The sequence below is a fragment of the Orussus abietinus genome, unplaced genomic scaffold, assembly GCF_000612105.2.
Source record: "Orussus abietinus isolate OABI.00-Male unplaced genomic scaffold, Oabi_2.0 scaffold160, whole genome shotgun sequence".
Taxonomy (NCBI): Eukaryota; Metazoa; Arthropoda; class Insecta; order Hymenoptera; family Orussidae; genus Orussus; species Orussus abietinus.
In genome coordinates, this window is record NW_019394352.1 from 117,788 (window position 1) to 144,422 (window position 26,635).

Here is a 26,635-nt window from a genome sequence, read left to right on the forward strand (position 1 = left end):
CACGGAGGTAACTTGGGTATTCTCCATGTGCTACTGAAAGAGGAACGAATAAGGATGCTGTTACGAGGATCCTGCAAACTGTTTCGCCCCGCCAACTAGGATACGGATGAAAATTTATTAATGATTTCGAGTTAATGAAGAACTTTGTTCGAGAGGAGATAGGAAGGAATTATTCTTGAAGAACTCAGGAGATTGGTTGTTTACAGGACGTGGAATGACAGGAAATTAAAAACTCGGGGGCATTGAATGTCGTGGGTAATAAGCTGACCAGAGGTGAGGTTAAAGTACGATTAAGGTTCCGAGCTTGATTTAGGTTTTGCCTCGATGTTCTAATGCCTAGAAATATTATTCCAAAATACCAGCAAAGATGAGTGACATCGAGGAAGAGTTCGTGATTCTTGACGATATAAAGGCATTAGAAGATGCCTTATCCCAGAAGAATTTACCTTCATCCAGACCGGTTGATTCTCCTGCAGATTCAAAGAAACAGAAACGTTTTTATAAAACTGAAACATTCGACGAAGGATTTGACTATGAGTCCTCTTTATCGTTGGAAGATTCCTCTTCCTCTGAGACGGAGGACCTTGAAATTGTTTCAGAGGAAGATAATCTACAGGCAGCCTTTAAGTTGAACCAGAAACTCATAGAAATCTTGGAGACCACCAAAGCGGAGCTCGAGTCGGTTCTCCAGGAATGTAGGGCGAAAAAAAAATATGTGGAGGAGAAGCTCGAAACAACAATGAGTTCTAATGTGAAAGTAATAAATACCACTGCGGGCATGCCATATTTCAAAGATAAACAACAGTTTCCAGCCCCAAAAAATGAGGATGCCAGATTCAAAGCAGCTCGAGGAGAATTACAAATTATCAATATCAGAAATATTTGTCGGTGGACGAGGAAAGATAGAATGATACTGTGTAAAGCTATTAATGCAGAGGCTGCTGCGGAAATAGTGGATCCCTTGCATGGTACCGAATCGAGTACGTCAAAGGATAAGTCTACAAAGTATGAGTCAACTTCTACAGATGACAAATTCCTACCAAAGAACTACAGGGACTTGATAGGTCCATTGGGAACAAGAGAATTTGATTGGTTAAAAATAGCTGCAACAGATTTTAACAACAAACACTCTGGCGATGAATGTCAAGTTATGTGGAACGTCTTTTTACACCCGGATATCAACAAAATCTCATGGACCAAAGAGGAGGACAGTAAAATGTTGAGACTAGCCAAAAAGTATAACTTTCAAAATTGGGATGGAATAGCAAGGGAGCTCAAGACTCATCGGACTGGTTATCAATGCTTTATCCGACACAATGTGAGTATACGATCCAAAGTGAACACCATGAGATCTTGGTCAAAGGCGGAAGACCAGAAACTTAGTGAGATAGTGGAAAAAGTAAAATTTGGTGATTTTGTACCTTGGGGCGAAGTCGCATCCTACATGCCCAATCGAACCAAACAGCAAGTGTACTTTCGATGGATGTACAGCCTAGCTCCGCATCTCAAGAAAGGTAGGTTCACCAAAGAAGAGGATCAGATTCTTCTGGATGCGGTAAAAAAGTTCGGTGATAACTTCAAGAGAATCTCCGCATTCGTGATGCCACATAGGAGTACGATCCAGCTCAGCGATCATTATCACACCTTGCTTACGAGGAAAGTGTGCGTAACTGGCTGGACTCTGGAAGATGACGAAAAGCTCATAGAATTACATGGTCAATTCAGAGCCGACTGGTCCGCAATTGCCCAGCACTTTACCCATAAGACTCGGGTACAACTTCGACATCGGTACTCTGCTCTGGAACGATATCAGAAAAAGGGAATAACCTGGGCACAGATTCCAAGGATCTGTAGCACTAGTGAGACGTTAGGTTTGACTGCGCCCTCGAGGACTCTTACGTCAAGGAAGAATGACTCTTACCTGGAAGAGCAATATAAAATGAACTCAGAAAATGAAGATATAAAAGGCACTGACAGGAAGATGGAATCCGTGGACCAACAACTTATGGAGTACTTTAAAAGCTTCTATCAGCCGGCTCGACCTGGTCGAAGAAAAAAGTACTATACTCCAGAGGAATTGCAAGAGAATACAAAGGCGTTGCACAAAATTCTAAAAAAATTGAATGCAAATTTGAAAATGCCGGAGCAACTGGATGTTGAGGACATGACCGAAAAGGATAAACAACTGCTAGCTTCATTCAGGGAGTATGAGAAGAAGCAAGCCTTGGAAGAGGAGTACCGAGCTGCGAATATTGAGAAACTTAGGCAGCGAATGTTCGGTAATGACTCATCACCAGGGAGTGTTTTTGTGCCTTCTGTGCCTTCCAGTAGCAAGGCGGAGAAGACAACTGTCACCTGTATGTCAATAGATTGTCCAAGCACGGGGGATAATTATTGCAGTGAGCCTGACTTAATCTTTGACACTCCTAGAGTAATCATCTCCTTAATTGGTGGTGACATTGTGCAAAATCAGTTTGAAAGTATCAGTCGAATGTTGGTGACTTTGAAGGGTGTAACGATTCAGGACGAGTGGACTCAAAGTGCGCATCCTAGATCGATGATTAACATGGAAAAATTTGCAGCTTGGTCAACTGCAAGTGCAAGAAATCAGTCTGGCTCATCTGCGAATTTAAATAAAATAATTAGTAAAGTTAAACTAAAGACTATTTGTTCAGTGGATGGTAACAAAACTAATGACTCTACGAGGGGGGACTTCTGGAATGTGATAGAACCTTGCTACAGTACTTTACTTGGTTTCCGGAACATGTGTACCTCAAAACTATTATTTGATCTGCAAGAGAAGGAGGGAAGTACATATCAAGGTCAAAGGAAAATGAGTAGAAATGGACATCGAGCTCTCTTGCTTTTAAGAGATCGCCTTCTCAAACTTTTCATGTATCCAATTGGCATGGCTCATACCTTTCCTCCGATAGTACATGAAAATGACTGCATCTTCCTACACCATGGAGAAAATACTCAAATTCAGGGCGATAAGAGAAAACAACAGGCTACGCCAGGTTTTAGTAAAAGAATTAAGGTAGACCATGACAGTGAGATCATATTGGGGGACTGACAGCATGTCGTTAAGTATGACATAAGCTGTTAAGTACAATATGAGCTGTTAAATACTACAAGCTATTTTTACTTGATGTCAAGGTATTATTATTATAGGTAATATTGTTTGACACAGTAATTTAAATATCCACATTAGGTGAGAATTACTAAGACTCTGTCCCAAAAGTTACTTTAAGATTTTATTGCGTTTTAAAACAATTCTTCCAGAAACAATAACATATTTATATGAAATAGATATTTCACTGTTTTTCTCGGTTTAAAAATAACCAATTACAGTTGTTCATGATTTGTGACAATTTTTAAAAATCATCTTACCTAAAAATGGTGCGTTGTCCAAGTACAAATACGTTTAACAATTTTATTATTGCGTTCGCAGTTCAAAGATAGTAATCCAGGAACGCGTATAATGAAACGTAATTTAAATTGTTTTAATACACGCCTAAAAGAAAATAAAAAATAAAGCTGGCAAGATATTTAAAATGTTATTTCATCCAAAGACCTCATCGTTACCCTCTTCCTGCGAAGTAGAGTTACACTCGTTTTATCCAGTCAACATTTTCAGAAATGCATTTGTACTTCGCTGACGTTTGACTCTACATTCTCATTACTCAGAAACTCACACAGACTTAAGTAAATGTTGATCATAAATATAATTCCTATAAACTGATTTACAACTTGATTATTTCCCCTTAGAATTGATTGCATGATTGAGTAGTCCTTCCACGAACAATTGCGTGAATGCCATTGTTGCATAAATATAAAAAGAAAAAGGAGAGAGAAATAGAAAAAAGTTCCTTGAATTGCCAGAGAAAACAGTTGTGCCTTGAAACGAGAGAAATGATACACTTGTGCCGGCAGAAAAGAGAGTAGAAAATCGCTAAAAATATATTACATTGTTAAATCCAAACGACAAAAGAACTAAAAAAAACATGAATTATACAAACAATTATGATTTACATATGAACTTAAATAGTTCCTCGTTTAGAAGAAATTAGGTGATTATTAGAAAAATGAGTACGAAATAGTAACGCGGAGACCGCCTAAAAAACGCGTGTCTCCTGTACACACAGTCGTCTTAGTTTCCATGGTAACATTTTCATTACGAGAAATCACAAAGTTCTTTAAACAAACAAAAAATGGTTATAAAAAAGGAAATGTCAAGAAAGTTTCGAAAATGCGAAATCTCCGGTGCACTGGACTAATCAGAAAAGCCCAATGGGCCGATTTCCCTTTTCGGAATTAAGTTCCCAAGATGACCGTTCATCTCAGTCGTCAGGGAAAAAGTATCCTTGAAGAATAAAGGCCGAAACCGCTCCTCGACCATCTTGAAAAAGGCACCGGCCCCTATAAACGAGCGAGACATCCTCGGGGCCACGTGTCCTTTAGATCAATTCTCTATAAGACTTCTCTCTACCTCTCCCGGATTTCCTTTGAATTACTTTATCCCGTTAAAAATAGTGCCGAAGTTAGCACCCCTAAAGGCAGTAACTACGATCGCGCATCCGGCCACAAGGATCACCCACCGAAGCAGCCCAGATTCGAATCTGCTGGTTTCCACTCCATCGTGGACGGTGATAATAATCGCGCAGCCCGCAGTGATGACGCCCCACAGGAGCAGGTTGACTTCGAATCTCGCCGTCACAGCCCTGAGACTATCCAGGATAAACTTAAACGATTCGTTCACCTCCGGCACGGGCTTGTCGGTCAGGATCTTCATCTTAGTTAAGTACTCCAACAACGGAGTATGATCGCGGCTGAAGATGGGGAAGTACTCGCCGACTTTTTCCCTAGTCCACCAAGCTCGGTCCCTGCAGAAGAAAAGAATGTAATAAACACTATCAGTTGAGAAAAGGTACCTTAAGATGATATGAAAGAGTCAGCCTATATATATATCTGAGGTCAAATCGTTGGTGTTCTTCAAATTGGGTGTACCGATCCGTTTCAAATTTTACCACGTGAATATGGAGGCCCTAAAGTAGGTCCTGAAACTCATGAAATTTCATTTTTCATTAAAAATTTATTGACTTATCATGGACTAGAACCAACATGGCGTGGTCCGTGCACGTTTTCGATGTTTTACGCTTCTTGGAGGCTTAGAATTGAAAATTAAGCGTTTCAGGACCTAGGTCGAACAATTTAGAATACCGTAAAAAAGGAATATTACAGAGTCAGATGGGAAAATATGGAACATAGTTTCACCAACGATTGCAAGAGAATGCTGGCTTCTCCCGTGGGTAAAACATGTTTTTAAAGTAAGACTTAAGTTACAGCGAAACGTCACAAATGGCGCTGGTTAGTCCTTTAGAGTATAAAAAGTCATGAATTCACGGGATTTCGAGTTTTACATCGATCTTCTAATCATTACTTTACCAAAATGACATATGGAACGTCTCATTTCATATAATTCTCAATATAGACTGTAAAAGACTTCAACATAAATATAAATGTCAGTAACGTAACGTTCCAGCTTATGTTACCACTTGAGTATCCAAAATAGCGTTACCGCCAAAAAGGGTAAAGATGAATTTTATTTAATCGCAGGGAAAGCCGTTTAGTTCGCATAAAATAACTTTGCAGGTGCTAAAGCATCGTAAGGATACTTACGAGCCGCTGCTCCACGATGAGAAGCGATAGTGGTAACGGTTTGCTCTGACGTACTTAGGTGGTTCCTTACTAAATGGATTGTGTGCTTGGTCGATTAATGCCAAGACTTCTGGCTGTCCAGTTAGTAGCCGATAAGCCAAAGACATTAACCATGGGTTCTGGTGATAAGTTCCCTGTGCGGCAGATCCCATCTGCCAGTCCAAGCGAGGATGATGAGGTGCTGCACCCAGAATGTAACGTTCCGTTAAAAGTATAATTCACGCTTCGAATCGATCTACTAATATACTTACCAACAAAAGTTAAGGAGTTGTTAACATTCCCCGGCTTGTACAGGAAGTGGTATTCGTACCAAGGTCCTCCGATGTTATTACTGCCTTCGATAATCACCTCTGGCCTTTCGTTGCCTCTCGAAGGGCAATAAGAAGAGCCATAGTTATTAAATATGTGGATACGTTCGATATTGGTGTACATTTGCTTTAGCTGTACAAGTGGAAATTCCGACGTTGTATTGTGTGAAGGGTGCAGATTGATAAGAGATACCTAAAAATGATGGTTAATGCCTTTGAATCATGTTCTATGCACGCAACCTCCGTTTGGTGCTTCACTTACAACGCTAATCGCAAAAGCGATGCACACGACGACGCTGTAGAAAATCGACGTCAAGGTGTTCATGATTTTTTTTTTGAGCCCTTTGGAGTTCGCATAAGAATTGATTACCGCGATGGTTGCAGTGGAGCAGAAAGACCATGCTTCGTTGTATAAAGCGATGAAGATCACGTGATATAAAGCATAGTTGAACTGGCCTTGATTAAATCCTAGAGGGAAAACAAGAATTACGCAAGTTAACGGAGGATCGGGCAAAGTGGTCGTAAGTATAGCCCTGAGAAAATGTAGGATTATTTACCGATATCAGCCTGTATCGTCCGGTTATCTGAAACTCGTAATTTATACCACACCCAAGTTCCGTACATAATTCCACCATACACCAAGATACACGTCGCCGTGGAGACAAAGTCCACGAGAGCAGGATTCGCCGCTTTAGATGTTTTCTTGTGAAAAAATTGGTCATCCAGTAAGGAGACGCACAGACAGATCGTCAAGAGGTTAAAGAAACCGTAGTTGCCTGTGGCGATGGTGTACAACAGGAGAAGAACCTGAAAATACTCTTTATGATTAAAAATTGTCTTGTATCTATGAGGTGCACCGCTCTAGTGCTCACTAAATCTGTACCTGCAGGTAAAACGCCGTAATTCTGACTTTCCTATTGGGAAAGAAAAACAAGAAAGGTACAGCAAGCTCGAGAACATTCAACACTACGGCATTCATTCGCAGGATCCATGTCGGCAAGTGATGGGCATACCATGCCATGGGTGCAGGGATGTATTGCAATTCAAAATAACTGGTCAAAGCTGAGGGATAAATAAGACAAGAATTAGTTTAAGAAGATCAAGCTGATAAATCTTGAAGATTCATGACAATTTACCATTGAGACTCCACCACTGTGGGCAGCCAGTTACAAGCTTCGATACACCTGATGAAAAGATTAATCGGAAGAGCAGCCAGCGAACTGGCCATAAAGATAGAGCATCTGTGGGTGTTGGCACTTTTGCTTGTTCCGCTGAGAAAACTGGTGCCATTATGCCACATAAAAATCCAATCTCTGATAGCAGTTGGTCCCTATTAGTGAAAATTAAGTTATGTACGCACTTTAATTTGCTTCAAGGGCAATTATTTAATGAGCACATTAATTGTAAATTGCGATTGTGGGAAACAATGGATGTCAAGCATCACATTTCAACCTGCTGTGAATTTTCAATCGTGTAGATCATTCGTTTAAAATCACTTGTGCCGTGAATATTAAAAGCATAGATAATAATGTAGATTTTAAGAACTGAAAAACATGAAACATATCCTTGATAACAACATCTGATATTCTATCCTGTGCATTACGCAGCCAACCACATTGTATTTCTATAGTCAACTTATGTAACAAAGATACGTTTTATAATCTGTAGCTAGACGCTGACTAAATAATGTAATATGAACTGTAGCATTGCAATTTTAAATATCTCCTGTTTCTAAAATTTAATAATTACAAACATTAATAGCAGGAACTCTTACCATAAATTCCACATGAACGTCGGTCCTATTTGGCACAGAGAAAAATAGCATTCCCAAATTATCATAAATATTGGTGCTGTACAAAAGGTTTGAGACACGAAACTGTAAATAATAAAAAAAATTAGCATCAGTAGATGATAGAAAAAAAAAAGTCAGATATCAGAATTAAAAAATGTAACTGAAGAAATTAATTACCCCATGAAAGATAAACAGATTCCTGTTAAACATAATATATCCATCATGTACTCTACATTGAGGCCGATGTAAGGTGCGATCCATAGTAAGGTAGGCTTTTGTTTAATTTTCTGTATTAAGTCTGCTTGTAAAGTAAGGTCCAATTGCGTTCTAGCTGGTAAAACTCCATTTTCACCGAACAGTCCTACAATGAATAAAAAATATAAACCATCGTTCATGAATGAGTTGTGGTAAAATTCAGTCAAACAAGAACCGATCTCGATAAATTCTTCTTATCGAACGTTAAAAGTGCGGCCGAGTTTTCATACAATTATTGCTTTTGATCTTGCGGACGCTCGTATACTTTCTCACCTGGAATTTGGGTGTACAAGCTTAGGAACGCAAAGAGATAAATGGTACAAACTCCACGAAGGATGAGGTTCCGCGTGTACCTAACGACCATCCTCGTGTCCGTTGTAGTCCTAAGACGCCGGCTTGTGTCAGAAAATGCACATTTACCTAAAAACGGGGAACGCAGGCTCCGGTACCACCTAACTCTACCGGAGGATTAGCCGATGTTAACTATGACCACAGAGAAGATGAGAGCAGAGATGAGTTGGGAGATTGCTTACGGGCAGGATGGTGCGATCACATCTTGTGCTGCCCTCTGGTTTCGTACGTGAACTTTCACCGTTTTTTGCCCCCAAGGGCGGCGCAATGAATTTCTGATAGGAGCTCGCGCACTCGCGATGGCGGTACCATCTACCAGTCGCCGTTGGCGGCTCACGTACTCGTGATGGTAACACCATGCGGCGGTTGACAGTGGTGGCTTACCTACGCTTACCGAACTGCTCGCTGTTGATGATAAGGGAAGAACACTCATGATGCTCCGTTTGACTTTATCTACTTAACTACTACTATTAAGTACATTGTTGCCTCGAAGTCGACGTGAGGCGGAGCTTTGGGGCACGCGTCGGTGTGTCGCGTACGGACTCTCATGCAGCGAATCTGTGTGAGTGCGATCGGTCCTAGAAATCTTCGCGCGTCCCAACCAGCCAAGCGCCACTCTGCGGCAACTCTCCGGTTCTCTGCGGCCCTCTCCGGCACTCTCAGGTACCCTGCGGCACTCTGCGGCACTCTCCGGCAACTCTCCGGCACTCTGCGGCAACTCTCCTTCACTCTCCTTCACTCTCCGGCACTCTACAGCACTCTGGGGCAACTCTCCGTCACTCTCCGGCACTCTGCGGCACTCTGCGGCGACTCTCTGACACTCTCTGGCCCTCTCCGGCAACTCTCCGGCGCTCTCCGGCGCTTTCCGGCACTCTCCGGCACTCTCCGTCACTCTGCAGCATCTCTCCGGCACTCTGCGGCACTCTCCGGCACTCTCCGGCACTCTGTGGCAACTCTCCGGCAACTCTCCGGCACTCTCCGGCAACTCTCCGGCACTCTGCGGCATCTCTCCGTCACTCTCCGTCACTCCCCGGCAACCCTCCGGCACTCTCCAGCACTCTGCGGCAACTCTCCGGCACTCTCCGGCACTCTCCGGCGACTCTCTGACACACTCCGGCACTCTGCGGCGACCCTTTGACACTCTCCGGCATTCTCCGGCAACTCTCCGGCGCTCTCCGGCACTCTCCGGCACTCTGCAGCAACTCTCCGGCACTCTCCGGCACTCTGTGGCACTCTCCGGCACTCTGCGGCAACTCTCCGGTTCTCTGCGGCCCTCTCCGGCACTCTCAGGTACCCTGCGGCACTCTGCGGCACTCTCCGGAACACTGCGGCACCTCTCCCTCACTCTCCGGAACTCTCCGGCACTCTGCGGCTCTCTGCGGCAACTCTCCGTCACTCTCCGGCACTCTCCGGCACTCTGCGGCACTCTGCGGCACTCTGCGGCACTCTGCGGCACTCTGCGGCATCTCTCCGGCAACTCTCCGGCACTCTCCGGTACTCTTCGGCAACTCTCCGACACTGTACTGCACTTAACAACACTCAACGGCACTGGACAGCCTTCGATTAGGTTCGAAAACACTCGAAAACGCTCGTAAAGCGCGTGAAAACGCTCGAAAAACGCACGATAACGATCGAAATCACTAGAATATCACTCAATAACACTCGAAAACGCTCCGAAAATGCGTGAAAACGCTCGAAAATGCTCTGAAAATGATCAAGAAACGCTCGAAATCGTTCGAAAACTGTCGAAAAATGCTCGATAACGCTATGTAACGCTCGAAAACGTTCGAGAATGTTCAAAAACGCTCTAGAAACGCTTGAAAACGCTCGATAACGCTAGTAGGGAAATGTAAAAATCATACGCGAAATGACTCGGCATATATCCGCAGTTAAGTAAGCCTCGGGAGGAATTTTCGCAGCATTCGACTCTCACGCATGCTCGTCGAGGGTAGCGCCGAACGCACACATACTCAACGTCTCGACCAGTCTTGACGCTTGACTGGTTGGGACGCGTGAAGATTTCTAGGAGCGATCGTACTCACACAGATTCGCTGCATGTGAGTTCCGTACGTGACACCGACGCGTGCCCCAATGCTCCGCATCACGTCGACTTCGAGGCAACAATGTACTTAATAGTAGTGGATAAGTAGATAAAGTCAAATGGAGCGTCAAGAGTGTTCTTCCCTAACCATCAAAAGCGAGCAGTGTCGGTAAGCGTAGGTAAGCCACCACCGTCAACTGCCGCATGGTATTACCATCACGAGTACGTGAGCCGCCAATGGCGACTGGTAGATGTTACCGCCATCGCGAGTGCGCGAGCTCCTATCAGAAATTCGTTGCGCCGCCCTTGGGGGCAAAAAACGGTGAAAGCTAACCTACGAAACCAGAGGGCAGCACAGGATGCGATCGCATGATCTTGCGCGTGATCAATCTCCCAACTCATCTCTGGTTTGAGATTTACAACGAGAGTAAAGAATATCTTGAGGACGAAAAATGCCGAGCCAAGAAGTTGCGATTCCGCAACCGCCGGCAACCGAAAACGAGGAGGTTGCTCCTTCGTCGCAACCAATCGTCGGCATCATCTATCCTCCGCCAGAGGTTAGAAGTATCCTTTTAATTCTCAAACAATTTGTATGTACAATTGTATTTACAACCAGGTATACGTACTTAATTAGGATTTGAGATATCAAAAGTAAATTACTAACGCATTTTGTACTTTCTACATTGGTTACCTATACTGTATTACGTACGCTGGTATAGTATTCTCAAAGTTAGTGCTTCGTAATCGTACATAATAACTATTTGCATTTGCTACTATAATATCTATATAACAAGCAAAATATTTAGAATCTGTATCATCCTTTATATGCCGTACATTCTTGCAGACTTGATCGTTGCAGTTATAAGTTACATTATAAAATAAGAACAAGCGATGTGTTTATAATTATAATATAACCTTGTACGTTTCCTTATAACGTGCTGTAGATATCGTCGATAAGACTGCTAGTTTCGTCGCCAGGAATGGGCCAGAATTTGAATCAAGAATTAGACAGAATGAATTAGGGAATCCAAAATTTAATTTTTTGAACTTCGGAGATCCATACCATGCATACTATCAGCACAAGGTCAAGGAATTTAAGGAGGGCAAAGGCCAGGAGCCGACACTGGGTGCTGGTCTGGGAAAAGGAGTTACGCTTGCTGCTCAGCAAAAGCAACAGGAAATCTTGAAACAAGTGGAACAGCCATTTGTTCCCAAAGACCCACCTACAGAATTTGAATTCATTGCTGATCCTCCATCGATTTCTGCACTAGATTTGTATATATAAATGATATAAGAAAAATAGAAAATTCATTGTTATTAACTCAAACATTATTTGCAGGGATATTGTCAAGTTGACAGCTCAGTTTGTGGCTCGTAATGGTCGACAGTTTCTTACTAATCTCATGAATCGAGAGCAAAGAAACTTCCAGTTTGACTTCTTGCGTCCGCAACATTCCTTATTTCAATACTTCACTAAGCTATTAGAACAATACACTAAAGTGAGTTTACTTTTTATAAGTTTCACAATTATTCGATCGTGTTAATAATTTCTAAATTAATCTTTATTACAGGTATTAATTCCACCAAAAGATTTACTCCCCCGTCTACGAGATGAGTCTTGTAATATGGATAAAATATTGGAGCAAGTTAAATATCGCGCAGAATGGTTGAAGTATCAGGAGGCTCAACGGCGGAAAGAAGAGGAAGAATTAGAACGAGAAAGAGTGGCTTATGCACAAATCGACTGGCATGACTTTGTTGTGGTTGAAACAGTGGATTACCAGCAGTTTGAAGTTGGTAACTTCCCAGCACCGACAACTCCAGACGAAGTAGGCGCTCGTGTGCTGATGCAAGTAAGCTATAGGTCTTATATTATTAAATCTAAATGAACTTTCAGATAAAAAATTAATGACTACTGTCAAAAACTATTGTCCAATTATTTGCTTATGGTTCAGATATGCACACAAGTGTTTTTCGTATAAGGTTTTAAATTTTGCCCGATAAATTAGTAAGCAACTACATCATTTATTTACATTTAACATCTTCAAGGAACGTATTGAAGAAGGAGAAGATGTTGAAATGCAAATCGAGAGCGATGGAGACGATGACATGCAAACTAGAAATGACAACGAAAAAGATCGCGCAAAAGACAATAATCAAGTATGTAACTTTCCTAACGTGATTATTACAATTATCACTTTCCGACATACACGTAATCACGTTGACGAGATTTTTTTTGCAAGGTTCAAGATATGGAGGAAGACTCGAGTGATGAAGACGACGTATCTCCTCCGGGTGAATCACAAAAGAAGGAATCAAAACCACGCGATGGAAGTATGCAACCACCACCATTGCCACCTACCCCTGGAAATGTCGTTGTCAAGAAAGGATACGATCCAAAACAACATGGTGAGTCTTTGTCGATCACTTTTCATCCAATTCTTCATTCTTCAACAACCTTAACTTCAAATAAATCTTACCACAGTGTATCACAGTAAGATTCCTTCAGACTATTACATAAAAATTCAGTAACGGATTTAATGCAATGATTTCGTACTGCGAAAATTTAAAGGTATCATTCCTAAATAATCTCTTTTGCAGCAACTAAAACTGTTCGTCCTGCTGCTCCTGACGAGTATCTGATCTCGCCGATCACTGGCGAGCGTATTCCAGCGAGCAAAGTGCAGGAACATATGCGTATCGGTCTTCTGGATCCACGCTGGGTGGAACAGCGCGACAAACACCTCGACAAGTTAGCCCAGGAGACCGTATTCGCGCCTGGAACCGCCATAGAAGCCAGCCTGAAGCAGTTAGCGGAGAGACGTACCGACATCTTCGGCGTTGGCGACGAAGAAACGGCAATCGGTAAAAAGATCGGCGAAGAGGACAAGAAGAAGGACGACAAAGTCACTTGGGATGGGCACACGTCGAGCGTGGAGGCCGCCACGAGGGCAGCCCGCGCGAATATCACTCTCGAAGAGCAGATTCATCAGATTCACAAGGTCAAGGGACTCTTACCAGACGAAGAGAAAGAGAAGATCGGCCCGAAGCCCGCTAATCGTGCCGCTGAATTGTCGCACATGGCTGCAGCTGCATCGAAACCTCAGGCCACCTTGAAAGCTCCACCGAAACCTCCAGCACCGAAACCCATGCCGGTTCCATCTCAACCTCCACCGCCTACCATGAGCATGCCCACGATGGGAATGCCACAGCCCATGATGCCTTCAGCTCCTATGATGATGATGCCGCCTATGCCTCAAATCAGACCACCTCCACTTATGCGTAAATATTTTTTTTACTCCCTTGTGCTGGGAATTTGTTCCAGCGGCGTATCGGATAACATCTACAAACTGAGGAGTTATTACCAAGCTGAACAGAAATAGCTATTACATATACTATAATATTATTAAAACAATTTATTTTTAGATTTTTTTTTACCTAATACTCGCCTTGTTTCAGCTCCGACGATGTTCATGCCCGCTCCACCTCCAACACAACCACCTATGCCTACATCAGTAAGTAACAAGCTTCTTAGCTATGATTCTTTACGGTTTTTAAATATCGAGTAAACTAAATGTTGTTAATACTTAGATGGGTATGAAGCATCCTTCGGAGCCAATGGAAGAAGAACCTCAGGCTAAGAAACTGCGAACTGAAGACTCCCTGATACCGGAACAGCAGTTCCTGGCCAGAAATAAGGTGCGTTTGTTGCGAGACTCCGTGGGGATTAGATGGATAATTCGGTTTTTATTGTTTCATTGGTTGATTTTTTTTCAATGTTACCAGGGCCCGGTTCAACTAAGCGTCGCTGTACCGATGATGGCTGAAAAGGCAGAATGGAAACTCAATGGGCAGACGTTGAACATTACGTTACAGCCGAGCGATACTGTGGCAACCATGAAGGCACGAATTCACGAACAAACTGGAATGCCTCCAGGAAAGCAGAAGCTGCAGTACGAGGTAAGAACATTGTAGCTCTTTATTTAATTGTATGCCCGTTATAAATGCTAAGGCTGCGCGAAACGCCGTGTTTTGCTTAGAAAATCTGACTTATTGGCTCTTTTCAACATAAAGTCACTTCTTGTGCTAATCTTATCTAAAAGCTGGATTTCATGGGTATTAAATGATACTTTTTGTATTTTTCAGGGGATGTTCTTTAAAGATAACAACACACTTGCTTATTATAATCTGACTTCGGGTAATGTCATCAATCTCCTGCCGAAGGAAAGAGGAGGCAGGAAGAAGTAAGGCGTTATTCGGAGAGGTATTTGAGGCCCATTTATGCAGATTATTGGGTTGGTACCGAGCAAACATTTTTAAGAGAAGGAAGGAAACCTTCAATTTTATTGATAACGATTTAATCTTAATATTAATGAGCGCAATTGTTTGGACTCATATGTGCGTGCATACATCCGATTTAATTGATTGTCAGCTTAAGAAACAGAGGTCACAAAATATATTCTCCCTGTAGTTGCGCCCCGTATATTATATACATATCCTTCATAGTAATTGAACATATATATTAATCTTTATTTCAGTTTCTACTGAAAATCCATGGCAATATTTCCCATGGAAGGAGGTTTTAAGAGGACATGAGCAAACTGCTGTTTTTTCACTATTGGAACAGTAACTTCACTTGGCATTAGCCGCTAAATAAATATTTAACTTTCGGTATACTTGAAATGAATAGAAAATTCACTGAAATGAGCCGACGAGAAATTCGCGAGTCATGGCCGGTTCAATTGGGTCAATTGAAGCAATTATACTTGATCTAGTGCATTGCAGAAAATGCCGGCGACTAAAAATATCGCATAACATTAGTCAATTCCGTTTTATTGGGACGCGTGTCATGCAGCACGTCCCGACGTAAACAAAATCGAGAAAGATTTAACAAATCCTTAACCTGATTAGCTCGGGTAATTATTACATAACGAAGCTCGAGGCACTTGTTTCTAATCGAATAGACCACTTGTCGTTGTCAACCGATCCGATGGACTAGACTTCGATTTTACGTTTTGTCAATTGGTGCACGATTCTTCTGTAACGTTGTACCATAGGTTTATATATCTGAAAACAATTGAGACATACCCTTTCAATGACTTAGAACAGATTGTATAACGATCGCAGACTCGTGCAGAGTGCAAACTTCGTTTGACATGTCACATCGACTTACGGATTCGGCATCGTCGTAAGGCTGACACGCTAATCTCGGTTCGGGCAAATCTTTCGTTATTTCCGCGAAGGTACACCTGTCGCGAGTTAATGCATGCTTCGCCTGATAAGCCGCGCCCATCCGCGCCGAATTGGAGACGTCCTGAAACGACAGACATTGCAGATAACAGATATTCCACATATTCCTAACTTTACAACCGCAGGCGAAGCACGTACCGAGATGTAAACTGGAGAATTGAAAACGTCAGCGAGAACTTGCAGTATGGCTTTATTCGCAGACGCTCCGCCAGTTGCGATTATGCGAGTCTCGGGTCCTGCATTGTTAGTAACAGACATTTTTCACCTATGAAGTACGTAAGGTACTTGGTTTTGACGAATCATTAGATGATATCGCGGTACGATGGGATTATGAGTATCGCTGAAATGAGTTATGATAGCGATGCTGTTGTTCATCTTTAAATCGCAGATACAGATGATAAAGGTAGCACGAATTACCACGTGGTCCGCTAAGCATACGGAAAATCAATCCCAATTACCAATGGTGAATCCGAAGTCCTCGGCATGCGACCTCCTTGCAATAAATTGACCTTCGATCAGTGCTCTAACTTCTACCTCCTTCGAGCTGTAACGATTGATTTCGTCATTGGCTTTATTGAATCTATGATCGCCGATCGCGGACGGTAGGATCTCCTGAGCGTCGAAGTATAATCCCATGTTTCCGAAGTTCCCTCGTGGGGTGCTTTCCAGCAATTCGTTGAATATTTGCCACGAACCGGCCGCTGCACTGTCTCGGATTCTTTCTCGGGTCAACGAGCCATTTTTGAAACTGAAAATGACGTACACTTTGCACTATTTTCTTTCTAGTCGCCCTAGACGCCCTGACTCTTTCACTTCTAGGGATATTAATTGATACAATATCGGTAAACTGTAGTGTCCATACAGCGGCTAAGTATTGCGAATGTTACTTCAATATTGATACGAAAACATTTTACTTTATTGATAGAATATTCCATCATAATATACAAAAGAAAATATTGTATCCATTGTTGCAAACGTATCGTTACAAAATATCGCATGTCTAACGACATTTATCCGATATTGTCCTAATATATTGAATGTATTGTTTACTGGGACACGAACTATTATATTACCTCAATTTTATCTAGTGATTGATAATATTGTACCAATATTCGTCGCTACAGGGGAAATAGTGCGGTAATGTTTCATCCCGGCTTATATTTTCGAGAAATCTCGGAAGCAACAAATATTAGAAAATGGAATTTTACGAAGGAACTTCTTAATACGCGGGTGACCAATTTGTGACTGATATTAATTCTATGAATAGAAAATATATATTACTAGTTTTCTTACCAGAGCAAAGCCATGTAAGCCTTCTCACTTATCGGATTACAGAGTACATGACCATTCGTAGCGGTTTTCGGTTCATCGAGCCACAGAAATAATGTGTCACTCGTACCGAGGCTGCATGCAACATCTCCTTTTCTCAATCTCATTCCTACATACGAATAATATATAGAATAAACAGAAGTACGTATTGTAGATGTAACAGTAAACGAGACAGAACACGTACCCACCAAGGAACCTGGATTGTCTCCCGTAAAAGCGACGACTCTGCATTTCTCGTCGAATCCAAATCTCTCCACAAAGTAAGGAGATATCGATCCGATATCGCTGTGAGATGGAATGGGATTATCTAGTTTCTCCCGAAGCGCTGGGGCACAAACCTAGGTTTAAATGTACGATTAATTATAAACCGTCGTCAAGTTAGATGTATCGTTTTAAGATGATATGAAAGTGACGTCGAAGAGGTTCCGTTCGTGAAACTTTTCTCCGAACTAGATGCACAGAATCGTTTCAAACTTTACAACGTGAATGTGGAGGCTGTAAGGAAGGTCCTGACACCCACGAAATTTCAATTTTGACAAAACTTTGTTTATAAGAATTTTAAAATTTTTTATAGAGAATGAAATTTCATGTGGCAGGACCTTCCTTATAGCCTCTATATTCACGTTGTAAAGTTTGCAGCGATTCAGTACTCCATGTTCGGAGAAAAGTTTCACGAACGATTGACCTCTCAGAGGCCAGTTTCATATCGCCTTAAGGTCAACGAATACCTACTTCTAAGAGTTCTTCGCTCCAGTCCTTAGTGCGAATGTTTAGGAGATTCATTCCCGAGCCATCGGAGAAATCAATCGGTGCGAAGTCCCCGAGGAAGAGTGAGGCAACAAAACTGCTGACTAAAGAGATTCTCTATTAAAAAAAAAAAGAACAACCATTAAATTGATTATTACGCGAACATTAAGTGATTAACGTACGTCACATATTGTTGCGAAATGGACACTCGTCGAGCATGCAATTTATGTTGCGAGAATATCGTTGCGCTGCTTTATTTTCCTGCGGATCAACGGGCGATAGGAACAAATTACTCCGTTGACCTTTTTCTTTCCGCAAGCATAATAATAATTTTTTTTCTTTCGCACAAGTATTGGGATTTTCAATGGAAAGAACTTGGAAGGCACATTTTTTTTAAGTACACTCATTTGAATATATAAAAAATGATCCTGCGCTGCCGAAAGCGTAGAGATTTCTTTTAAGCTTACGGGAGAAGTTGCTAACAACACAGATCGGGTTTGTCACGTGCAAGGAATTAATTATGTCACAAGAAATTCGGAACACAAGTAAACACAGGGTTATTTTTCTATTATACTAAACATACGAACATGCTATTAACTTCAGGCGATGTTCATAAAGCACTGGAGAACTACTTTGGGAATAAAGCATCCTTTGAAGCTTGACGATGTTTGTGGATGAACAAATGCATTGAATAATTCAGTACTTTTGAAGTCGGTTTCCATCTCAATTAGAAAAATGAAGTTCGTTGCAGTCATTACACTTAGCCTTGTAACATTGTAATTCACAATAATGGTAAGGTTCATAGTCAAGCTTAAAGTAAAAACGCGCTTCTTTTAAGCGTTTTACCAGTTTCTGTACTACAAACTTTTGCGGGGTTTCGAGGATGGACACGGTTTCTTAGTGAACACTTTACCACGTATTATTTGATATACCTATACATCCTCAAGTATCTCGATTAATTGGCGCTGTTTTTTCTAGGAATCCAATTTTGACTAGGTGTACCTCAGTGTTACCGTAGGCTTCGGGTTTCTTGCCTGCTACCTTTGCGATTTGAGCCCCCGAGAACCTCTCGTACGCCCGAGATCCCGTAATTTCAGCCAGTCTCTGAAAAGTAACAACAAATTACCATCGTTTTACCTCTCTGAGAAATGCAACGGAACGTATAGAAAATATTCTAGAAAATGTAATGCTCGGATGCTACTGTACCACGGTACATTCATTTTCATTTTTTTTTTTCTTCTGATATTGTGAAATAATTATCGTTACCGTGTATAATTAGTATAATTAGTATAATTTATCGCATTACTTGTTATCTTGAACCGCGCACAATGCTTGTTAAGAAATCTCGTGAATTTCTAATTTTCTGTGTCGACCTTTACCTCAGCACCACCGACTGCATCTTCGAGAATCTTGCATTCAGCTGTAGTACTAGAATCCATCCACACAGGCGATTGGTTTAAGGAGAAGGTCATAGCTAGTTGTTCGTGTAAAAATTTCATAGGGTCCAATTCTTGTAGGTTCGATCGACTGACTTTGCCCCAGTATACGGTGCCGTGTTGCTAGATTCGATATAACACGACAAACAGATTAAATTAAAAGGATGGTGAAAAATTCCGTAAGGAAGGTTTAACTTCATGGTCTTAAAATGATCAATACAGTTTAGAAAACAAAGATACCAACAATTTGAACCACTTATGTTTAACGGTTAGAAATACAGTAAATAGGGCTATTTGCTCGAACGTATTTGGTGCGGAACTCTGCCGAGTTTCTTGATAGCAGATATTTTAATGGCAAAGAGTCTATATGGTTCCTTCATGTATATACCTGGGCACATCCAGAAACGGCAGCGACTTTACTAAAGTCAACCCCGCAGACTCTTAACTTGTCGAGAATCATGTCTAATGCCTTCACCCACATCAGGGTGGGAGCCGTAACAACACGAGGCTCCTCTTTCTTCTGAACAACTCCTCCGTACGTTCTGGAGATAGAAAAGAAAATGAACGTCGTTAACTGGGAAAGTAATTACAGCCTCTGTTTGATGTATTAATGAATTAAATCACTCGGTACCTAAACTCAGGTAAGTCATTGTCAAATTGGACGCTGGTTTCGTGAAGCACGTGGAGATGGTCGTCGACAACTACTGCCTTTAACTGAAACACAATACACCGTATTTAGATTATTAGATTAAATTAAGGAAAATAGAATTAAACATTACGAGATGGGAAATAGGCAGTCCCTAAAAAGTATATGATACATGCAGTACAATTTTTAAAGGTACTTTTTCTATCCATAGTTGTATATCATATTTACTTTAGGGATTAGTGTATATTTCATAACTACTCTTTCTTAGTGTAGGCTGATAAAAGAGCTGAATCGCGATTAAATCGGCGTTTCATCTCTATGTAAAATTTAATGTGACGGCCCTTAAAATCATTGTAGTTTTGGTCTTGCTACATATACCCTCGGTTATGCACATTATCGCGAAGCAAGATAACGATGACCCCGGATCGATACGTCACGGAGAGTCTGACGTTAACACTTCGTGATTTGAATTTTGAGAATCTCGGTTAAGCTTCCCAGTTGCGTCGCATCTCCCTTATCACCGACTTAATTCGATAAAGAACATCGGCTACTTTTTTGCTCACATTGACCCCACTAAAGTCGAAATGAATTTTAGCACAGAAAACAATATTTTAACAAGTTTATGGATATAGTCTATAGATATTAGCTTATCCAGAAAGTAATTATGAGTTTTGCTATTTAAGATCTTACGTTATGTTTTCAAATTAAGTTGTTATCCGGCTTGTGTATGTTGCATAAATTACGCATACTAGCATGATAACGATAGTTGTATTTTAAATATTAATTTCTGTTTTATTTAGATTATTTAATTAAAGAAGGAAATGAATCAAATTCACCCGATTTTTTGTTTCAGTTCAAGATAAGACGTATTTCTACTGCGGTAAATCGCAGTGTCAATAACAATTTGATCCAGTAATTAATAACGAACTCACGGTACAATGGTGGTTTTAAAAGTTCAGAAATGAGAACACTGAAGATCAAGAATATTTTGGATGACCTAAGGCCATTAACCTAATGAAATAAAGCGAAAATACATTTTTAATAAACCATTGCTGTTATCAAAATGTAGAACGAAGGCTACACTTTTAAAAAGTATGGAGCACGGACATAAAATAAAGACATTATTTGAAAACAATGCGTCAAATCTTGAACGACAAATACCGCAATCATTTTCTGGGAAACCTAATAGCAATTAAATTGGAAGAAATAAATAATGATGGCTCAATGGTCTTTAGTAACGGTGCCCTGACTATTTATCAAGCCTGTACTAAATTACTGGACGCATATCTATATTTCCGATAATATGCCGTGGAATGTTGCAGAATTTTTAAAACATCCATAAATTAGAATTCTAAGAACCAGTAAATCATGAAGAATTCGCGATTGCACGTAAAGTGTCCTTGAGGGTAAGTTTACGTTATTTGAATATGGCGCCATCTGTGCGATTTTTTTTCGAGTAGTATATGCATAAAAATAACTATTCGTCTTGTCCACACTTTTACAGTATACTAAACATTATTTAACAGTGAACGAACCATGTTCTTGATAGTACTACCTGTAGCTCATTATTAACCCATATAACGCTCGAAAAATAAACAGTTTCTATAAATCAGTAAAAAAAAAATATACAGCGTAAAGGGAAAAAAAGATGTAAGTTATTTAGTAACACGCGTTGAACTAGGTTCAATGGAAATTCAGAAACACTAATCATTTTTTCAGGTGAGGTCCATACATTTACTTTATGCTTTATGATACCAGATAACTTCTTGCACTCGCAGCGCCTACTTTAAGCGTAATAAAAATGCCCATGCAAATTTGTATACTCAATCGTTGATTACTTAGATGGCCCAATAAATAGCAGTAAAATTACATTGCCTCTGTAATATCGCATTCAGCATATAATTTAAGTTAATGAAGATTCTAACGTAACGTCGCATTCAATTCAAGTAAAAATTCTCTAACACGGTAAACATACCACGTTACGTATATCGATACATTTTCTAATTTGTAACTCTCCCACTTTACGTTTTTCCATGTTTAACTAAACTTATTAGGCGTATAAAACTGCACGTAAATTTCCATGTAGTTTTATCAGCGTAAGCCTGTCGAGTACCTCTCGAGGCGTTTGAATTTGGCGCGCCGCCGCCGCGCACCTGGCGACGCGTCGCACCTGTAGCAAACACGGAAGTATGGCGTCGGATTTCATAACCCCCCGAGACTTAATGCCCACGTCAGGCGCGTAACTCGTCGCTACGCGTCCTCGAGGGTAAACCGTCTAAGAAGGAAGGAGGCATCCTGGAGAACGGCGCGAGGAAGGGAACTAAACGTAGCCGCAGCAAGTGGTTAGGCGGTCCGAGTTCCACTCTGCGTCGGTGCGTTCCGTTCCACTCGAGGAGCCAAACTGTCGGCGAGCCGGCGTGAACTAGAACCCTCCTTGGAAGGTTCCAGACGTTCGATCGCGGCGAGTCGCTCGGACTCTAGATAACCACGCGGTCGATGGTCGTTACCTGCTGCGTGCTGAGATCTACGCCCAGGTAGGTCGCGTCCGAAGGAGCGGCCATATTTGGCGACCAAGGCGCTGCCGGTCGCGGCAGGTTCGGACGGGACGCGAGACGACTCGACTGAAGCACCGGAACGCGGAACGCGGAACATGCGGGCCGCCTCGCGAGCGGCGACTTCGATGCGGCACTCGCCGCTGCTAGGTTCTCCTGGCTGTTCTTAGATGCTGCTAGATGCTGCTAGGTGCCACTAGCTGGTACTAGCTGGCACTAATTGCGAGTACCGCCAGGCGCGTTGCGGAACGGCTTTGAAACGGGGCGCGTTCGTCGTCGGAGACCACCGGAGGAACTAGACTCGAAAGAACGACTCTAGCGGTCACGTTCTTCCACGCGCGGTTCGGGCCGACCTCAAAGGCGACGAGCGAACGGGATTATCTTATCGTATTTAATTGTTTTCTCCTTATTCCTCGGGCTTACTAACTCGACGCGCAAACACGCGATTGCGTGGCTGGATAGTGGGAGCTGGATGAAAAGAGGAATGCTTGCGGCGTCCTAAATGGGAAAGAAGCTCAGGCACGGGTGGAGTTAAACTAAATCGGAAATACTTTGTCTCCTTGGGTTATATAACCCGACTTTGCTCTACCAATGGACGCTGTATATAATTTATCAACAATACATCTCAGATGCTGAACACCTGTTAAAGGACTTTCTAATTAAAATCGGATTATTGCTTGTTTTTACTTGTTACTTCACGAGCTTGGGACTGGTTGTTTTGGGCATGGCAATAGTAATAAAAGATTTGGTTTATTTAAATTTATACTACTGTTGTGTACGAAGTGTTGCGAACAACCGACTGCGCATGACTGCGAGAGTTTTCGCCGTGAACGTAACAAAGAAGGTTTGACCATGTTAGGGGCCCGCAGCATCGCGAAACTAGTATAGAATTAACTCCGAGTCCTCTGGAGGGTCTGCGTGGTCCGCAGATTGCAAAAGGAGGAGCTCGCGATTAAAGGTTACGAGTTTGGGTGAGTAAATACGGCAATGCAGCAGCGGCTATGGCGGGCCGCGGCGAGCAGGGTCGTTAAGGTTACGTTAGTCATCGAATAGGGGGGTGTCAGGGGCTCTAAGGGGCCGTCGGTTCGTCGGCTCGTCGGCCGGTTGCCCTGTAATCGGAGTGTGACGGGTAATGGTTTCGGGCTGAGTCAAAGAACCGGGCCTGGCCGGCATCCGCCGCCAGCGAAACGAAGGAATAATCGGGCCGAAACGATTACGCGAGACCGCGAGCGAAACTTTGCAGACAGGAATTTCACCCAGTAAGGTTTTCAAAATGGCCGCCAAGGTGGCCAGTAGAGATCCTCAAGGGGGTTCGAAATTATTTATCGGACGAGCTTATCGATGGCTTAACTCTATTTTGCAAAACGTGGGCGAGGCCTTATTCTTAACGTTGACCTGTTAATATCTCGACAAGGAAGATCGTTTGACGAATTACACAAAAATTCGAGTGGGACTCTGCAGCCAGAAATCTCACCCAGGGAGCTTTTCAAAATGGCCGCCAAGGCAGTCAGTAGAAACCCTCAAGGGGGATCAAAATTATTTATCAGAGGAGTTTACCGACGTCTTAACTTATATCTAATTTGCAAAATGCACGAAATACTTTATTCTTAACGTCGATCTGTCAATATCCCGACAAGAGGGATCGCTTATCCCCAAAACCACATTCAAGTGATGGAACCTCCGTAAAAGAAAATAGATCTCGTTGGCATCATAGTCTGGAAAAATAAACACCGTGACGTTTATCTATCACTAATTCCTTACTTAGAATTAGGAAGTGGTTCCCTGGCCTGGATGCATTCCTGAATAGCCCTAAACGTAGCTATTTGAGATGTAACCCTCTCAGTTCATTTTGAGCAATCGAAGCTTGAAAGGCGTCGAGATCTCTACCTGACTTCTCTTGGGTAAGTCTTGGACGTACTACACGATGTTTGCAAGAGTTGCGATCGATTTCTCCCTCCGTATGCATCATCAACTTGTTTTTTCGAGGGTGCGAGACCAGTCAGGCGGAGCGACATTAGGAAGTCGGAGCGTAAGTGTGGGCAAACGCGAAATGCTTTGGTGTCGATTATGCGACGCCGTCGAGTCGGGGCCGGGAGAAGAAAGGGCACCGAGCATCAGGGGTGCCCTGACGTACGAGGCGTCGCGACGCCACGTTTCCGAACGTGGCCTGGCTACAACTCGTAGGGAAGATTGCAGGCCATCCCAATAGGGACCTTTCCCGTAAGTATGTACCAATGTAAGTACTTACGTAAACATTTGCATATGTATTCACGCAGCATAAAATAAAAGGCATCGCGTTCGTGGTTACTTTCCCGTTACGTTTAATTACTAAACAAATATTTCTTTGGCACTGCAATAGATATTAGAGTGGTGCTTTTTGTAAATACAAGACTGTTGTTGCACTCACGCCTTTGTAATGAAATACCCGTAAAGCACACTATGTTATTTAACGCTGGAATAACATGATATGTAACGAAAGTTGCTCAAAAGATACATTGATGTCATATAATGTCGAATTACTTTTATTATTACATTATTGTTACGTAACTGTGTTTGGTGAGTATTGTGTTAAGATCGACATTACAAAGACTATTTTGGCCGGAAGCTTGGCCTGCAAACGATTTAACCCTAATTGTCTTGTTTAACTTGTGGGGTTAACAAAAATTCATTCAAAATTTCTGTTGATAGAGTGACGACTTCCGGGGCGCCGATATTCCGGTACGGATGAATGATGCGGTAATGTAATCGCGTAGAAGGAACGTAGTAAGCGGATGAGAATGGTAAATAGTTCCATATCACTCATATTGTTAAACTTATAGAGGTAATTACTCATCTTTTAGATATACGGTGTCCGATGTTGAAAAATCATCATTTATTCGGTTGTAAATCATGACATTCCGGGGATTTGATAGAATCATTCTTAGCATGCATAGGACAATGACATAAGAAGTACATGTGACTCGGATCGCAAGTCGTTCAAATTTCTTTTATTCTCCTGCGTAGCCTCAATTACATATCAAGAACCTCGGTAGAATTTCGAGCCAACTACATTTTTAAACGAGAATCACGCCCTGCGCGTTGTATTAATTATATACAGCGCAGCAGGAAAGCCATGCTTACGTCGAATTTATTTCGTGACATTTGATTCCCAATCTGCATCTCATACCTAAGTCGAAAATGCCTGTTCTATTTAAAAATGCCCTGTTTCCCATTTTTATAGGAAGTTTTCGCTGACCAGCGGTCCCTGGTAAATATCCTTGGCGGTTATTGGGCAGAGTGACGACTCTTAGGCGGCGCCGGTGCCCCGGCAGGGACGAATAATGCGATAACGCGGCCCCGTAAGAGGAGCGTAACGAACGGATGGGGAGGGCGCCTCGACGGTGGCGACAGTCGGCAGAGCCCCGTCGTCGCCTCGACGGATGAAAGTGGAAAGCGCGGAAAGCGAGGAAGGCGAAGGACGCGCTCGCGGCGCTCGCCTCGACGCCGAGCGGCGCGGCGCGGCGGCCAATGGGCGCGCGGCGGGAGGGGGCGCCGCTAGTCGGACGCCAACCAGGAGGGCGCCCTGTCCCGCCGACGCGACGCGACGCACCGATCTCGCCAACCTCCTTATCCCTCGCCCTACCGAACCGAGGCGCCACCGTGGCCGACGCACCCCCGCAAGCCCCGGCTTGGCACGATCTAAACAAAATCTTTCAAACCGTCCGGACCCCCGAGGACGGATCCAACGGGATGCTGGCGAGATTTCCGATTTTTATGTAGTCGCCATTCGCGAGGGATTTTTCATCTTTTTTCCCGGGGGGAAGAGGGCGATGTTTACGCCCACGGGAAAAGTACGACGCGGAGGTTACCGGACCACCGTTTCTGGAACCGACTGCGAACGTACTCGTTTTTACCCTTTTCATTTATTTCATATCGGGGCGAATGCCCGAATCCCAAATTTCAGCCCTACTGCGAGCCCGCGGGACTCAAGCGAGATCTTTTTTAACCCCATTTTGTACATTAGGTTTCGATCTTGCATTTTCTATTTCATTCAAGGAATCTTCCTCTTTTCTCGGAGGATGCACCCTGACCGAGCATGCGGCTGTATTGAGCGAAAATGTACCTTTTAGTCGAAATATTGATAAAACTTTTCAACTAAGTGCCCCGAATCACTTGAAAATTCGGCATGTGATTGCGTAGGCCCCAAGGAGGAACGTGGTGGCGTGAAATT

General features: G+C 42.6%; 4 protein-coding genes across 6 annotated transcripts; 2 read left to right on the forward strand and 2 right to left on the reverse strand.

Moving 5' to 3' along the window:
• Positions 1–18: 18 nt before the first annotated feature.
• On the forward strand, positions 19–3,132 carry LOC105702876 (snRNA-activating protein complex subunit 4). Its single transcript, XM_012430810.2, has 2 exons — positions 19–273; positions 363–3,132. The coding sequence occupies exon 2, from the start codon at positions 368–370 to the stop codon at positions 3,071–3,073; it is 2,706 nt and encodes a 901-aa protein (XP_012286233.1). The 5' UTR covers positions 19–273; positions 363–367; the 3' UTR covers positions 3,074–3,132.
• Positions 3,133–3,232: 100 nt separating this feature from the next.
• Positions 3,233–8,611, reverse strand: LOC105702879 (lipase maturation factor 2). The gene is made up of 10 exons (XM_012430811.2): positions 8,347–8,611; positions 7,996–8,179; positions 7,801–7,902; positions 7,163–7,356; positions 6,910–7,088; positions 6,584–6,833; positions 6,289–6,494; positions 5,970–6,219; positions 5,680–5,899; positions 3,233–4,883 (listed from the first exon to the last, which is right to left on the reverse strand). Exons 1-10 carry the CDS (start codon positions 8,435–8,437, stop codon positions 4,511–4,513), a joined length of 2,049 nt encoding a protein of 682 aa, XP_012286234.1. The 5' UTR covers positions 8,438–8,611; the 3' UTR covers positions 3,233–4,510.
• A 2,210-nt stretch (positions 8,612–10,821) lies between these two features.
• LOC105702874 (splicing factor 3A subunit 1) lies at positions 10,822–15,082 on the forward strand. 2 transcript variants are annotated; one of them, XM_012430807.2, is made up of 12 exons: positions 10,822–11,029; positions 11,410–11,740; positions 11,805–11,964; positions 12,037–12,318; positions 12,515–12,625; positions 12,709–12,874; positions 13,067–13,747; positions 13,925–13,980; positions 14,057–14,164; positions 14,252–14,425; positions 14,612–14,760; positions 15,004–15,082. In XM_012430807.2, the coding sequence occupies exons 1-11, from the start codon at positions 10,918–10,920 to the stop codon at positions 14,711–14,713; spliced, it is 2,283 nt and encodes a 760-aa protein (XP_012286230.1). In that variant the 5' UTR covers positions 10,822–10,917; the 3' UTR covers positions 14,714–14,760; positions 15,004–15,082. The 2 variants fall into 2 exon arrangements, with proteins under 2 accessions (XP_012286230.1, XP_012286229.1); XM_012430806.2 differs by lacking the exon at positions 15,004–15,082 and having other exon boundaries at positions 10,823–11,029; positions 14,612–14,939.
• On the reverse strand, positions 14,779–22,779 carry LOC105702875 (xylulose kinase). Of its 2 annotated transcripts, none has more exons than XM_012430809.2 (12): positions 22,381–22,779; positions 19,859–19,941; positions 19,616–19,769; positions 19,171–19,350; positions 18,794–18,895; positions 17,777–17,908; positions 17,229–17,382; positions 17,009–17,153; positions 16,174–16,463; positions 15,854–15,951; positions 15,639–15,779; positions 14,779–15,532 (listed from the first exon to the last, which is right to left on the reverse strand). In XM_012430809.2, exons 1-12 carry the CDS (start codon positions 22,432–22,434, stop codon positions 15,461–15,463), a joined length of 1,605 nt encoding a protein of 534 aa, XP_012286232.1. In that variant the 5' UTR covers positions 22,435–22,779; the 3' UTR covers positions 14,779–15,460. The 2 variants fall into 2 exon arrangements, with proteins under 2 accessions (XP_012286232.1, XP_012286231.1); XM_012430808.2 differs by lacking the exon at positions 22,381–22,779 and adding an exon at positions 21,987–22,227.
• Between the last annotated feature and the right edge of the window lie 3,856 nt (positions 22,780–26,635).